We start from the raw sequence: 15,723 nt of genomic DNA, 5'->3' as shown, positions 1-15,723 counted from the left end.
AACACGAGCAAATGAATAAAATGCAATGACATCAGTTGGAAACATAACTGAGGACCTCTGTAAAATATGCGACGGTAGAGTCGAATGCGCTCCTACAGCTATCCTCCTTATTTCTCTAGTTCATACTCTGTACGGTCATATAGGCCCAGAAATAGATTACTTTGGTAAAAATAAACTGCAGCTGAAATCTGAGAGTAAAGTAACAGTTGATTTGAAAGAAGTGAGGTATAAAGATATAGAGGAGGACAGAAATGAAGATGTTGATGTAAGGGATGTAGAATTTGACTTTATTGTGATTGGAGGAGGTACTGCTGGCTGTGTGGTTGCTAGCCGACTGTCTGAGAACAGGAAGTGGAAGGTAATTAATTATTTTTCATTTTCTTAAATAGATTTAGGTATATCATTAAGCTTATTTTAAATATTAAACCAAAATATAATTTCCTCTTGATAATAATTTTTATTAACCTTTGTGTTAACTGTTAAGACTGATATTAAATTGATTTCCTCTCCGTTTTTTTTGTAAATAATAATATGTTTGTAAATAATATGTTTAATTATTATACTCAGGCTACACTGTAATAAGAAAAATATATTTTATTGGCTATTAACTTTATAATAATACAGTTATATGTAAATTTTAGATACTTTTAATAGAAGCTGGCGCAGAGGAACCTAAAATGACCCTTATTCCGGCGCTCACAAGCGAATTTAAAGGCTCTTCCCTTGACTGGCAATATTCAATGAGGCCGAAAAAAGGGTAAGATTCCTACAAATGATTATTTTCCAAGAAACTCCACATTTTTGTAATTTATTTTATGTTGTTATTTTCAATGACTGAATGAAATTCGTTAAATTAATTATTTATAAAAAAAAATACAATATAACCTTTTGCATAATCTATATTTTTAAATAATTATAATAATAGTTATTTATTTACATTCGTATAATTTGCAGGTTTTGCCAAAATCGCATAGATAAAGGCTGCGAAGTCGTGCAGGGCAAGGTTCTTGGCGGAACATCGTCTATTAACGAAATGGCCTACATAAGGGGCAGCCCCGCTGATTACGACGAGTGGGCACTCAATGGCAATGAAGGGTGGAGCTTTAGCCAAGTGCTACCTTACTTCAAATACTCCGAGGGGAATTACGACAAGGACATATCGAAAAACAAATTCTTCCATTCCACTCAAGGTCCGCTAGATGTTGGCCGTTACCCCTATGTAGACGATAACGTAGACGTTTTACTAAGCGCCTTTAATGAAATGGGTTACAACTACACGGATATAAACGGCAGAAATCAATTGGGGTTCATGAGAATACAGACAACCTCGTATTTAGGTGAAAGAGTTAGTACCTACACAGCCTTTATTGAACCAATAAGAAAACTGCGTTCAAATATTGTTATAATAACCGAAGCATTAGTTACTAAGATAACATTTGAGTATAAAGGTGATAGTTTAAAAGCGAAAGGCATAGAATTTATTAAAAATGGTACAAAAATAAGTATAAGAGCGTCAAAAGAAATTATTTTAAGTGCTGGAGCAATTAATTCACCCAAGTTGTTAATGCAATCAGGGATAGGCCCAAGAGATTATTTAGAGTATTTAAATATAGATGTTTTATATGACTTACCGGTAGGAGGTAATTTTCAAGATCATTTGTCTGTTTGTTTACCTGTGATAAGGCTAGCTAGGACTGCTACTAAAATAAATTTTCCTGATAAACTAAAGGATATTACTACATACTATACGAAAGGTATTGGACCGTTATCAGCTAATTACCAAGTAGTTGCGTTTATAGAATCTTCTATTTCTGAAGTCCTTGGTACACCTGATATTGAATTTAGGTTTCGTGGTCATGATTCTAACATGTACTATGACAAAATGGATATGTGCATAACTTTATTGACGCCTAAAAGTCGAGGACAAGTTGTGTTAAATGCAACGGATCCTGTCTTTGGATCTCCATTAATTTATCCGAATTTTCTCAAGAATCCCAAGGATGAAAAGAAACTGTTAGAAGGAATACAAGAAATAGTAAAGCTATTTGATACAGAAGTATTTAAAACAGCTGAATACGAATTTGATCCGAAACCAATTTTAAATAATGAATGCAGGGAACATGAACGTGTTTCAGAACAATTTTGGCTTTGTATAATAAGACATTTTTCCGCACCACTTCATAATTATGCAGGAACGTGTAAAATGGGACCTCCTAAGGATCCAGAATCCGTTGTTGATAATAATTTATTAGTGTATGGAGTAACTAATCTGCGAGTAGTAGATGCGTCAATCATGCCTAAAATAACTAGAGGTTCTACTGCAGCTCCAGTCATAATGATAGCTGAAAAAGCAAGTGATATAATAAAAAGTATTTGGTATTAAATTGAATTTTATTTACAGTTTTACACTAAGTCCTTATTTACATTTGTAGTTCATTGTGGTCACCGTTTGCTGTAATAGCTTCCTTTATTTTCCTGCCAATCTCGAAGTATTAATTTAGCTCCTTTCTCTGCAATCATAATAGTAGGAGCGTAGATATTTCCTCGAACATGAGAGGGCATTACAGATGCATCCATAATTCGTAATCTTTCTAAACCATGAACTCTCAGGTTAAAAGAAACTACTGAATTAGTACTGTTATAACCCATTCGACATGTACCAATTGGATTACTCATTGCTTTCGTGTAATGTCTTGCTATACAATTCCATTGTTCTCTATTCTTAAGTCTATCACAAGGAAACAAATCAATAGGCGCTAGTTTAATCTCACTTTTCTTTATTTCTCTCGTATTCAATACCTGTAGAGCAATGTCTATACTATCAACGAGAGCATCTAAATCGTCTGACTCTTTTAGTAAATTCGCTTGTATAACAGGGCGTCCGAACTTTGGATTTCTTTTGTTCAATGTGACTTTCCCAACACTTTTAGGTTTCAATAATACTGGATTTACTAGAACTAAATTGTAATATGGCAGGGGCATGTTAATTTCTTCCGCAGTGTGGATACTGATATTTGTAAGCATAAACTTATCGCTACGCAAATAATTACCCATCAAATTCAATTCCACATCAGGTGCTACTTTGTTTTCATACAATTGAATGAAAGCGGATACTTGATTTATTCCACGAGAGGCTAGAGGACCGTTGCGATTTTCAAACCATGTTTTAAAATCGTCAATGACTTGAGATTCACTCACTGCTGGTACTTCACCTAATGTGAATGCTAATCCTCCAGTTGTTACTTGATCTTGATAGTTCAAACCAACAGGTAAATCTAATAACGTCGTTATGTTGTGTTTAGCTAATTCAACTTTAGGTCCTATACCTGACAAATGTAACAACCTAACGTTATTGATAGCTCCTCCAGTCAATATAACTTCTCTTTTAGCATACGCTGGTTGTTCTTTTCCTTTATCTACTGTATACATAACGCCCTCAGTCATTTTCTCTTGTGGATCAATGATTATTTTAGTGACAGTTACGCCTGTTTTGATAACTAAATTCTTTCTATGCCTCACGGGTTTTAGAAAAGCGCTGTTGGTACTTAGTCTTGTGTTATTTGATATAGTGAATTGATTGTTAACTACAGCCTCTGGAACATTCGTGTTTATGTCTACAGAGCGAAGACCCATTTCTGCAAATGCTGCTAAGAAGATTTCTATGTAACGATCTGCATATTTAAATTTTTGCACGTGCATTTCACCTCCTCGAGAATGATAGTGGGAGTTCATTAAAACATCGTAGTCACCTGAAATTAAAATAGAATATTAAGTATCCGCTCTTTATCCTTCCACAAATATCGGTTGATAAGCTTGTTAAAGATAGCAACTTACCATTATCCTCAGAATTTTTGAAATGTTCTAGCAAATTATCAAACTTCCATTCCAAAGAACCTATTTCTCCATTCATATGCCATGCATCGTAGTCTTTTTTGGAACCTCTAGTGTACTTCATATCATTGGTAACACTGGAACCACCGAGAACTTTACCAGTTTTCACTTCACAGCTTCCCCCAGGTCGGGATAAGCAAGAAAAACCATTTCTTTCCGTTCTATAGTTCCATAATATTGGCCGGAAGTCATTTGTGGGTACTCCGGGTATGTCATAGTCTATATTTTCTTCTTCTCCCGCTTCTAAAACTAAAACCTAAAACATATAGTTATATTAAGGGTGCTTAAATTATACGAATACATCAAATGTGTAGTTAAAGTAACGTGTTATAAATATCTTATAATAGAGGGAATTTAGTAGCAGATCATGAGAACTTGGATTTAAAGTTAACCCAAAAATGTATTATATGTGCAAGGAAGACTTTTTGATAGCTATCAAGATTTGGCACAGATCACGTTGTTTATTACTTATTCACTCGCAAATTTCTACCCTTTTAAATCCGTAAATTCTTTACAACAGACTATATTTCAATTACCTTCCAATCACTAATAGAAGATAGTCTATTAGCGAGGACACACCCCGCGGTCCCACCTCCAACAATGATGAAGTCGAACACACTGTTCCTTATGTCCTTCTCCTCTGCCTTACTCCTGGTGGCCTTGCTGAAGAGGTCCGCTTGCGCCGACCAGAGACACGTCAAGATTATGTACCAACTAGAAAATTTGGTTCTGTTACTACATATTGTAAACTTGTTATGTTATTGATCAGAGTTAAAATTTTTGTTATGGGTTTTTTTTTATAAATCTTATCTATTATTATTGAAATTGAAAAACTTATAATCACTGCTATAATATTATGTAGGTAGGTACATCATATTTATTTGAGATCTCTGTAACATTTTCAAAGTGACTGATTAACGAATAACTGGTACAACTCTACGTACTTTACTTTCGTCACACATTAACAAGTAAAGTAACTTATCATTTGGAAATTATTTGCGGAAACCAATTCCTAACTATTCACTTATTATTTCATAATCCTCAAGGTTACTGCATAATGCATAATATCACACGCTCCAATAAACATAACATATTTACACGAAACACAGAGCAACATTACTACACTTAACTTGACCTATTTCTTAAACATAGTAAACGACTCTACCACTTTTTTACAAATAAACTGTAAACATTTAATAAATTGACCTATTTCTCAAACAATGATTTAAAATTAACCCTACATAACTTAAAATCCGCGTACCTTAATAACATTTTTCCAGTCTAATCCCACATTGAAACAAAATTGCACTGAAAATGAAAACCGACTATCCCAGTACAGGGCATGCTTGACTGAGCACAGGATGTAGGCAGGAAGCTCTGTACCTCTTATATAATTGATGTAGCTCTCTCGGAAATATGTGTATCACGCAATAGGATATAGCTAGTATTAATCACAGCTAGTATTAGGTAATGTAAATAATTCGGTTATTATATTTGTATCTTCAGTATATTGAATGGGTGTGCCCCGTACGAAACCATTACATTTTTTTTTTCTAAATCAGTGCTTACGTTTTACTTCTGTAGCGTGATAGTGGGACAAAATTTCAATTTTACTCTATATTACAGCCAATTCAATAAAATGCTACTATATTCCTTCAAAATATCTATCAACGCGACGAGTAGAAAGTTCTAATAATCTTTGAACCTTACTTTTGAACTTAGGTACCTAAATGATTTATTACCACAATCTCGGCAACTACCAGACTTCCAACTAAACGAACAATAGGAAATACGATACCCCTAACCACTATCAAAGCAGAGGGATTTCCGTAAAATCGTCATAAATACAGCATCCAGTCGAGATCTCGGTACAAGATAGTGTGGAGGAAATTGCTCTGACCAGTGGCCAGTTGTTTATAACGCTTAGCAGTTTGTTGGGGGCTTCCATTTTGGTAGTTATTGTGGAAAACCTTGTTTATGTATATGTGTACCTAGTGGTTATTAAGATGTTCAAATACATATTGTAATTTGTATGTGGAAAACATTGTGTATGGCTAGCATACGAATATTGGTTGTTTCTTGGTTGTTTCGATGTTCAAATTCATGGTAGATTGAACTGAAAGGTCTTTAAGTGAATAATATTCTATGTAAACCTGGACACGATTCAAACTTTAAAATTTAATACTACCTAATTGAAAGCAAAAAGACTTGTTACCTATAGTGAGCCTATGCATAAACAATTGGAAAAATGTATGATTAATAATAATTATTTTCAGTAATAATGAAGCTTCCTGTCGCTAAAAGAATATACAATGATTATTTCATGAGTATGTGACTTTCTACGAATATACAAAATATAATAAAATGTCTTCTTTATAACATCAGAGCCATCTATAGCAAGTTTGTGGAAACAAGACATGTATAGACTATAGATCATTGATCAATTCACGTTGTTTCAATGTGTACTACATAGATGTCGCTACTGTCCTTTCACTCGTTTGTAAATAAGTCGTGATATTTTTTTAGTTCTGAAACAGTGAATACTGAATATAATAAATACTATGAAATATATGATATCTACCCGAAGTATGTAAATCTAAAAAAAATAATATTGTTTCTTATGTGAGACTCAAAGTAAGTCTGATAACCTTTTCAACTTTATTTATTGTTATATTCGTATTACTTATATATTATTATTCCTTAATTAACAGGATATTACATAAGTTTTAATGCAGCGTAAAGTGATTAATGTAGGGCTGCGCCAAGCTATATTTCACAGGGCTGGCAACCGATAATTGCGTGTAACGGCACAATAAATCTACGCTTATCAGCCCTAACTAGTTTATCGCTTTTCAGTTATGAAATTAATGTATTTTACATTAATTAACTTTTTCTTTCTCCTTGTTTTAGTACATAGTATTTTTTCATGATATTTGATGCACAAATGACATATTATGGAGGTCATTGACATTCCTCTTCTTATTTGGATCGCATAGTAACAAAATATATTTTTAAATAGTAATAGTATATTTTTATTTTATAAAACAGAGCCTTTAAATTTATCAACATAATAATATGTATATTAAACACTTGACCGTAATTTGAAGCTTACTTATTGAGAAGGCACCTAGCTTTTTCCGCCTATTTTTCCCTCTCTTTCCGTTGTATATATGCTATCTCTCTCGCACACCTCTCCACCAGGTGGCGGGGCGCTCGATAATGTGCGGGCGCTGGATGTTTTTTCATTGGCGTCTAGCTTCCGCCGCGAGAAGGTTGTCTACAAGACTACAACCTTGGTGCTATTAAGTATTAAGTATTGCTTAAAGCAAGTGCTAAAAGTGTTAAAAAGTGTATCCCGTCGGATCGGTACAGTGAGTTATTTTTAATCTATTCTTATGATATTTTACTTAAAAATGAGTAAAAATCTTTAAAGTCAACGGTATAATCGTTGGACTTTATTTAAAATGCTGAGGTTTTTAATGAATCCTTCAGCAATAGTTTATTTTTCAATATGCTTAAATACTTAATAGCATGAATAAAGATATTTAAAATTAACGATACAACCGTTACATTTTACTTGAAATAGTAACTTTTCTTTTGAAATATTTCATTATGCAATATGTACTAATTAATATTTGAATTTTTAATACTGTGAGTAAAGCTATATTTTAACGGTGTTACCGTTCGGCTTTACTCGAATCGTTAATATTACTTTTGTGATTATTTGATATTACTAGATATATCAAATACCCTCTCTTGTATATAGATCATATTTTTAATATTTTATTTCATTTTTAATAATTAATAATGTGTTTTTATTACAATGTTACAAGTGAATTTTTCGTGGAAAACACGTGGACTTTATTACATTGTCGTTATCGCTAGGAACGGTTCGGAATTCCTATCATAGTTTATTACTAAAAATTATCGAACGAGATGAGTCAGCTCCAAGAAGTCACGACATGTCAGAACATGTTGTGATATTATTTTATAAATCGTACGGGAGTTACCGCTCAACTGAATAATGATGGAATTCGCTCATGTATAGTAGATACGTACCATGAATGTAACTACCACACATTCAAAACTATCCGTAGTCTATACGTGTCCTTTTATGAGTATTATTCTGATCCGTTTTTATGTGAAAATAGACATATTACACACGGCTAATTTGATTGAAAATTACGTTTCCTATGTTTCAAATGATGCAACTTTTTTGTTAAAACGAGTAAGTACCAAAATTTTACAATTAAATTCTTTGGTTTACTGAACTTGTGCTGAAAGGGTTATCGTATAATATAATTATCGAGATACCTTAATATAAATTAGATTTAGATACACTTATTTCAAAGGATTTACAATTCACTTCTAACGTTTTAGAATAATATTATAAACTTGTACACCTTGACAAAAAGTAAAAAATTGCGGGTGAGTGGAGATTATTTTGTGCAATTAAAATATAACGTCCTACGACGGTATGGTTGCGTTCGTAAGGAATGTTAACGGATATAAAGCAACTAAATGTTACATCGATTGCATGAACAAAAATAAATATGAATTGAAGTTCATTTTAAAAATTTAGTGAATTGATTTGAATTATGAATTTATTAAATAGTTAGTCCTTTTTTATATAAACATAATAATTAATTACCATTGTCAAATCAATTCTTATTTCATCCTGGACAGTTGTCGCTAACATTGGAAAATAAGTTAAAGGACCTTGTTAATTGCTATATTATTTAAATGATTATTTACTGCTAATTTTATATTAGCACTAAGGTGTATTCTTGCTCGAAGCAGAATACATAAATGTGGCCACTACTCCTCGCAGGGGTTAGCCAGGTCAAATCCACCCTCGCAGGGTGTCTCTTAAGCATTTTTTGGCAGGCCCTACTTATTTCTAGTTACAAACATCCCTCGCGCAGCTGTCGCTCGCAGGGAAATGGTGCAAATATATATCGGCCCTCGCGGGGCTTTGATTACAACCGTCCCTCACGGAAAAGATTGTGCAAATATATATCAGCCCTCGCGGGGCTTTGATTACAACCGTCCCTCACGGAGAAATGGTGCAAATATATATCAGCCCTCGCGGGGCTTTGATTACAACCGTCCCTCACGGAGAAATGGTGCAAATATATATCGGCCCTCGCGGGGCTTTGATTACAACAGTACCTCACGGAGACATGGTGCAAATATATATCAGCCCTCGCGGGGCTTTGATTACAACAGTACCTCACGGAGACATGGTGCAAATATATATCAGCCCTCGCGGGGCTTTGATAGCAACCGTCTCCACGGGGAATATATCAGCCCTCGCGGGGCTTTGATGGCGATTGGTGCAAATATACAAAGGATTGATCATTAAAATGATCATAGATTTGCTTTCGTCAACGAGGACCAACGAAAGAAGTTTTGGATATGACCGTATCGGATCTTCACTCTTCTAAGGTAGGTAGAAAAAGGTTTTGAAATCTACTTCACAGTGGGTAGTATAGTAATATGACCTAATAAATACAATAAAGGTTAGAGACGTTAAATAATGGGCGCATGAAATTGATACTTCGTATCCTAAAAGTTTACGCTTCAGGAATCAGGAAACCACCATTGGTTTACCAATTATGGAAATTGGAATTGAACAAATCGTATTTACCAATGCAAAGCCTATTCACAACAAAGGAAGGCGAGTCGGATCAAATATCATCTCGCAGATGATTTGTGGCGATGGTTTCGAGGATTGTCACCAAGCCTTGTGTCAACGGTATGTTTGGTATCGTAATTCAATGGCACTAGCCGACCAATTTTCATGTAAAAGCCGATGCTTTTACATGAAATCCGATCCGATGAAGAGATTTTTTAATCGCAAAGCGATTGAATGTAACAAATGACGATTGATTACGTATAGTTGACCTCTCATAGGCCTATTTTAGTTGCCCGGTCTTGTAGGCAATTTATTTGACTCGTTTTTTCAACCCATTTAAACCTCATTATTGCACCCATGAGATTTTTCTTCAGGGCTCAAACAATAAATCGCTGAGGGATTAGGATAATCGTTTGTTAGACAAGTTTCTTGTCATCCCACCAGGATGATAAAGTATAATAAAGTTATATACAACTATAAACGTAAAACGTTTAAGTACTCAACGAATACTGAGAATACTGACTGTTGAGTTACATAGGATAGAGGATAAATAACGGAAAGTCAATCTTTCCAAACAAAAGCCTCTTATTATTAGATATTACTTGGAACCCCTACCCTTAACGAGAAAGCTCTGCCAAATGACTTCTCATTTCTTTGCTTTGAGGGGGGGGGGGGGGCAATAAATGAAATGCAGTACAGACTATACGGCTTTTAAAATATAAGTCTGGTAAGCGAACTAAACTTTGCTGGTTTAGTTCTTGCTATACCGCTATCCGTGCCTGCTTCTCGTGTTTACGGGTGAATTAAGTTTATCAATAGTCATAAATGCAATGCTATACAGAGGATATACCTACTGCATTTAAAACATGACAAAGTCTGGTAAGCGAACTAAACTTTGCTAGTTTAGTTCTTGCTATATCGCTGTCCGTGGCTGCCTCGCGTGTTTACGGATGAATAAAGTAATGTCCTGTCTTCGCATCCACAGCCGACTGTCATATACTGTCATAATCTTAACACAGATTCATTTGACATAGCTCCCCACGAGCTCAGTTCTTCATTTTTGCACTCGCACAACTGCGGACAACACAAGACCAATGCCTCCATTGGTAGCAGTTACAATCAAGGGCTAGCAAGGTAGGCTAGCCATATTACGGATGTTGGAACAACCGACTATATTTAGGGCAATTTTCTTTGTCCAGTGTAACGTTTAGACTGTCGAAGCATTCCTACGGAACAAAGATGGGATCAGATCTGCATCCTTAATGAAGTTAATCGAAAGGAGATACTTTCAGACGATGATAGTATTCAAAATCTACCATATTCCTGAACATAATAATGCATAGTTAAGCTTATAATCTCTCTTGCCATTATCCTGCAGCAGAATTCCTTGGCGATAATTTGTTCTCGTTAGAACGAGTGAGGGTTGTTACAATAATATGAGAAATCCTGTCGGTTACAGACCTGAACGACGCGATAGAGTACCGCTATTTCAGTAGTAGTAGCACCTAGAAGGGTGAAGGTATTCTGGAAAGCGGAACTGAAGGCCCGGTCAGCAGCACCAGCCAACTAATAGACAGTGTTCAGTGCCGCACCACTATAATCTGCAAAATGACTCTGACGGTATGAAAATGTGGAGTACATTTTCAAAATATCAAATGATATAGTTGGAATAAAAACCCTATTTGCCTCCGTCTACCCAAAAGTCATACGGAGTAGCTAGTAGTAGTTGTTTGTTTTAGAATAAGTACCTATAGTTAAAATCCTTTGTTACTGACTGGATAAAGGCTCTTTTCCTATCTGACGTTCATATAGCTGTTGACTGCCTAGTGTCATGTACAAACACTATTATTATAAATAAGTCACGTTATGTAGTCCCGGGGCTTTCGGTATATAAGTTCTGATGTAAATCATAATTATATCTTAAAACCGAATTGATTAGAAGTAACGTACTTGGCTGTAGTAATTGCAGTTTTGGGACACAGATAAGCTCCTTATCATTTTAGTCTCTTGAGTTCAATATATTTTTGTTTCAGTACAGAGTTTATGACCTATCAGTTTTAAATAAATAATTCATGCATTGTACAGTAAAGTAAAGTACTAGCCATGTTTAGATTATGATCGGTGGCGTTGGCTCTAAACATTAATAGATATCGCACGGTTTGGTTGGATGTTAAAAATCTGTATTATAATTAAAACCGTTTACCTGTTTTGATATTTTATTGCCTTATTCAAGGGGTGACCCTTTTTAAATTTATTTCTGACCCCAAAAGTAAGGACCAAGGTCTCTTCTTGTCTGCTTGTAGCAGGTTGGGTTAAAACTGTGTGAGTTGAGACAGGTGGTAATTTTATGTTAAGATGATTCAATTGTGCTTCGGCAGAGTTCTAATTGAATAAATAAAGGTTTGAGTTTGAGGTATTTTTGCCTCGTCGGGATCAGCTTTTGCTTCATTTTGTAAGTAACATCTAAATGCTTAATTGAAAGTCGTTACTGGCGCTTTCGCAGATTTACGCTAAAGATAGTGGAAATTGTAGTAACTTTAACTTTTCAAGCCCAAAAGGTTAACTAAGGTACACTTGAACCAATCTCATAACTTCTAATACTTTTAATCATTATGATTAACTTTTTGGTTCTTATTTGATTAACTTTTCATCTGGGATTGTTAATATATTATATAATATAAAAATTTGTGTGATTTATTGGTAGGTATACTATCTGCACACCTTACTCTTTCAAATAAAGAAATAAGTAATTACTTATGTTTTCAAATTCACATTGGCGTCCATATATTCTACACCAGGTGGGTAACAAACGGGTCTCAATAAGTAAGCTTCAAATTACGGTCAAGTGTTTAATAGCTGTGTTTTACCTGAAAATAAAACACATATTAAATACTTACCTATATTTGAAGCTTACACTTAACGTCCACCTGTTGTGGTTTTCGACTCAATGAAAAAACATCCAGCGCCCGCACATTATCGAGCGCCCCGCCACCTGGTGGAGAGGTGTGCGAGAGAGATAGCATATATACAACGGAAAGAGAGGGAAAAATAGGCGGAAAAAGCTAGGTGCCTTCTCAATAAGTAAGCTTCAAATATAGGTAAGTATTTAATATGTGTTTTATTTTCAGGTAAAACACAGCTATTTCTTATCATTGCCAAAAAAAAGTACGTTACCCAATCCAGTCCTGGATTAACAATAAAATTTTATCTGTATATCCGTACACCCAGAACCAGTGACCATTTATGATGCGATTATGCACAATAAAAGAACATTATTCAGTTGGGTTGGAGACGGGCCAAACGGGCGACGGTCGCCAAATCCGAACCAGACGCATTTGTGGGAATTTAATTGACTTTATTGATTTAAATTACTGTAAATTGTATCAATAATATTATAATGTCATTTTAAATACTATTATTGGATAATTTAGGCTCTATAATACGAATTAGAATTAAAAAGGTTTGTCATTGTTTACAATAGGTATTGTTTGATCCTTTTTACACGCTTTATATTAGCTTCACCTGTATGTTTGTAACCGACTTCTTTGGGCGCGATTTTGACCCACTTTAAACGGCCAGATTTCGTTCAAACTTTGTAGATTTATTGAGGACCGATGACAATACAATAATTTGATAAAATTTTCTATTTTTTAGTTCGGTTTTCTATGAAAAGCGTGTTTTTTAGTTTTTTTTAACTACATATTATTAATATCTATTTTGTATAATTATTACATGAAATACCTATACAAATAATATAACCTACGTAAAAATTGAGTTTAGTAATTATATTAATTACTGACTAATCCGGCTAATTAATATTTGCAACCTTCTTATATTGACGTGAAAAAGTTAAATAAGAATATCGCTTATTAATATAAGACAATTACGATTTTATTCTAAAAAATTGTCACACATAACTACATATAATTTTCAAATATTGACAAAAACTTTTATTTCACTCTGTAAAACACACGAATAAATCAATATAAGCCTTCCAAGGTACCAATCAGGAAAGCTATAACAAACAGAAGCGGCATATCGTTTCTGCAATTTAAAGAATCCATTCGTATAACAAATCTGCTAGGTATTTGGCTCTAAGTTGGACCGGTCAAATCGTTACCCGGAAGAAGTATAGTATTATCGGTGCCCGGGCAAATCCCGGATAAGATCGTCCGGCTGATAAGCTTCGCCTTAAGACAATTGGGTAGACGATGTAAGCCTTGCTGTAGAGTTAAGTACATATAGAGCGTACGTTAAAGGCTTACTAAGATTCATTAGTGACCATAGTTAATTGTACACAATTCTAGTCGTTTCAATTTGACGTTGTTTATCAGTATTTTGACCACAAGAAAATGTATGAAAATGTTTGTTAATAGCGTTAATATTTTTATGCATTTCAAGGAATTTGTAATTTCCAAGGAATTTTATAAAAAAAGAGATTGCTCTTAATTTGCTTTCGAAAATTATTATCCAAACCTTTTTACTTATATTTTTCGGTGATCTCTACTCTGTTAGATAGCTTATTTTCTCTATAAATTGTAAACTCAGGTTTTATTAAATTCGAACCTTCTAACACAATCTCGTTAAACCAAACAAATTCTTCAATTTAAGTACAGATTAAATAGCCTTCTCGTCCTTCTTAGCCCTTCACCCGACCGTCTTAAGGGTCAGTGAGACAAATCATGTACGATCATTTAGAGCGATAGGATTTGTAACACAGCTGTCGCCGGGTGGGATTAACCCGGGCTTATTATGTGACCTGGCTGGTGCAGGTGGGTAGGGATCGATAGGATATTGTTTGATTGTAGGAATGAATGTTTCAAATATAAATGTAGAAATGTGAGGAAAACTTTTAAACAATAAGTATGTGAAACATCATAAAATATTTGCTGGTATATTAAACTCAACTTAAAAAGTAACAGTTAAATTAAATATAAAGAAGATGTCATAATTATATAAATTTAAAGCATATTATCAAACAAGTTTATAAAAAATGACAGTCTTCTAAAATATTAGAAATAATTGAAAAGGTTCAAAATGACAATAATAATTGTCGTCCATATACAATAATTGATATACATATACAATACCCACAGCTTGTATTTGTAGAGATGAGATGATGCAATGTTGAATAATTATTTACCTGGAACAGAAAATATGATTGTTAATTATCTGAACCAACATAAACTTGACAATTAATTCTACAAAAGATAACAATATGGTAAATTTTCTATTGCCCGTATAAGAATCGCTTCCAGAATATACAAACCTGTTTAAATATAATATGTCTAGAATTGCAATTTTTACTCTTATTTATTTCATTATATGTGTGATGCTCGTACATACATCACCGCTGGCAACATGCCAGATGTCACCCGCCAGGATCAAACCCACTACCCTGTGATTTATTACGTGCTTTAAACTAGACATGTGGGGTTCTGCGAAAAAATATATTTTATACACTTAAAATATATTGCAAGTTGTGACAGTTTGGATTAATATTGATTTTTCACTCGTAAATAGTACTCACATACTAAGTGTTTACTTCTGTCTACCAGCCTACATTATGCCAAAAACTGTGCCAAAAACCAAAAAATAAGTACGATTTTTCTAGCTCAAGGTGTTAAAATAGAAATATCTAGTTTATAAAAAAGACGTGTGGCACTCGAGGACTGCCGCGGTAAAGCTATTGCATGCTACGCCTTCAACACACCTCCGCCACACCTCCGCGCCCGTCGGAGTGGGGAGCGTGAGGTTTTTCGTTACGCAATTTCTGGATTCGGTCCCCGCCACAGACATGTATCAAGATAGACTAAGCGAGTGTATGTACTTCCCGTGTCCAAACTAAGTTTATGAAACTTACTTGACGCTGGCCTACACTCAGTCCGCGCTTGCAGTTCGCCAAGGAAAGACGTGAAGCTGAATAAAGTAAAATGCCGAATTGCGCCGTTATAAACTGTAGAAACTCCACAGCTGTGAGTGGCCGAGTTAGCAGAGATGTTACCTTCCACCAGTAAGTAATTTTCTAATCAGAATATGCACTATTTATTTTAAAATCAAATAAAGAATATCTGTGGAAAACGATCGTGACAAACACGGATACCAAATCATACGAAATGATTCGGAATACATTGCGGCTTTTACTTGGCACGGTAAAGATCGAGTCGTATGATAACAAGCAATGAGTAGCGTCA

General features: G+C 34.5%; 3 protein-coding genes across 5 annotated transcripts in view; 1 reads left to right on the top strand and 2 right to left on the bottom strand.

Moving 5' to 3' along the window:
- LOC149481376 (uncharacterized) overlaps window positions 1–15,723 on the bottom strand; it is a 465,629-nt gene that overhangs the window by 337,661 nt on the left and 112,245 nt on the right. The window lies entirely within an intron of this gene.
- On the top strand, window positions 26–2,383 carry LOC149481383 (glucose dehydrogenase [FAD, quinone]-like). Its single transcript, XM_089704964.1, has 3 exons — window positions 26–358; window positions 642–757; window positions 955–2,383. Exons 1-3 carry the CDS (start codon window positions 26–28, stop codon window positions 2,381–2,383), a joined length of 1,878 nt encoding a protein of 625 aa, XP_089561090.1.
- Window positions 2,241–5,163, bottom strand: LOC149481382 (glucose dehydrogenase [FAD, quinone]-like). The gene is made up of 4 exons (XM_089704787.1): window positions 5,153–5,163; window positions 4,428–4,626; window positions 3,835–4,147; window positions 2,241–3,749 (listed from the first exon to the last, which is right to left on the bottom strand). Exons 1-4 carry the CDS (start codon window positions 5,161–5,163, stop codon window positions 2,443–2,445), a joined length of 1,830 nt encoding a protein of 609 aa, XP_089560913.1. The 3' UTR covers window positions 2,241–2,442.

The sequence above is a fragment of the Colias philodice genome, chromosome 16 (genome assembly GCF_061535455.1).
Source record: "Colias philodice isolate Cphi_HAF_F1 chromosome 16, ilColPhil1 Martin Lab GWU primary, whole genome shotgun sequence".
NCBI classification, from domain to species: Eukaryota; Metazoa; Arthropoda; class Insecta; order Lepidoptera; family Pieridae; genus Colias; species Colias philodice.
The sequence above is the reverse complement of the archived record's forward strand: the minus strand, read 5'-3'. Positions and strand labels throughout refer to the sequence as shown.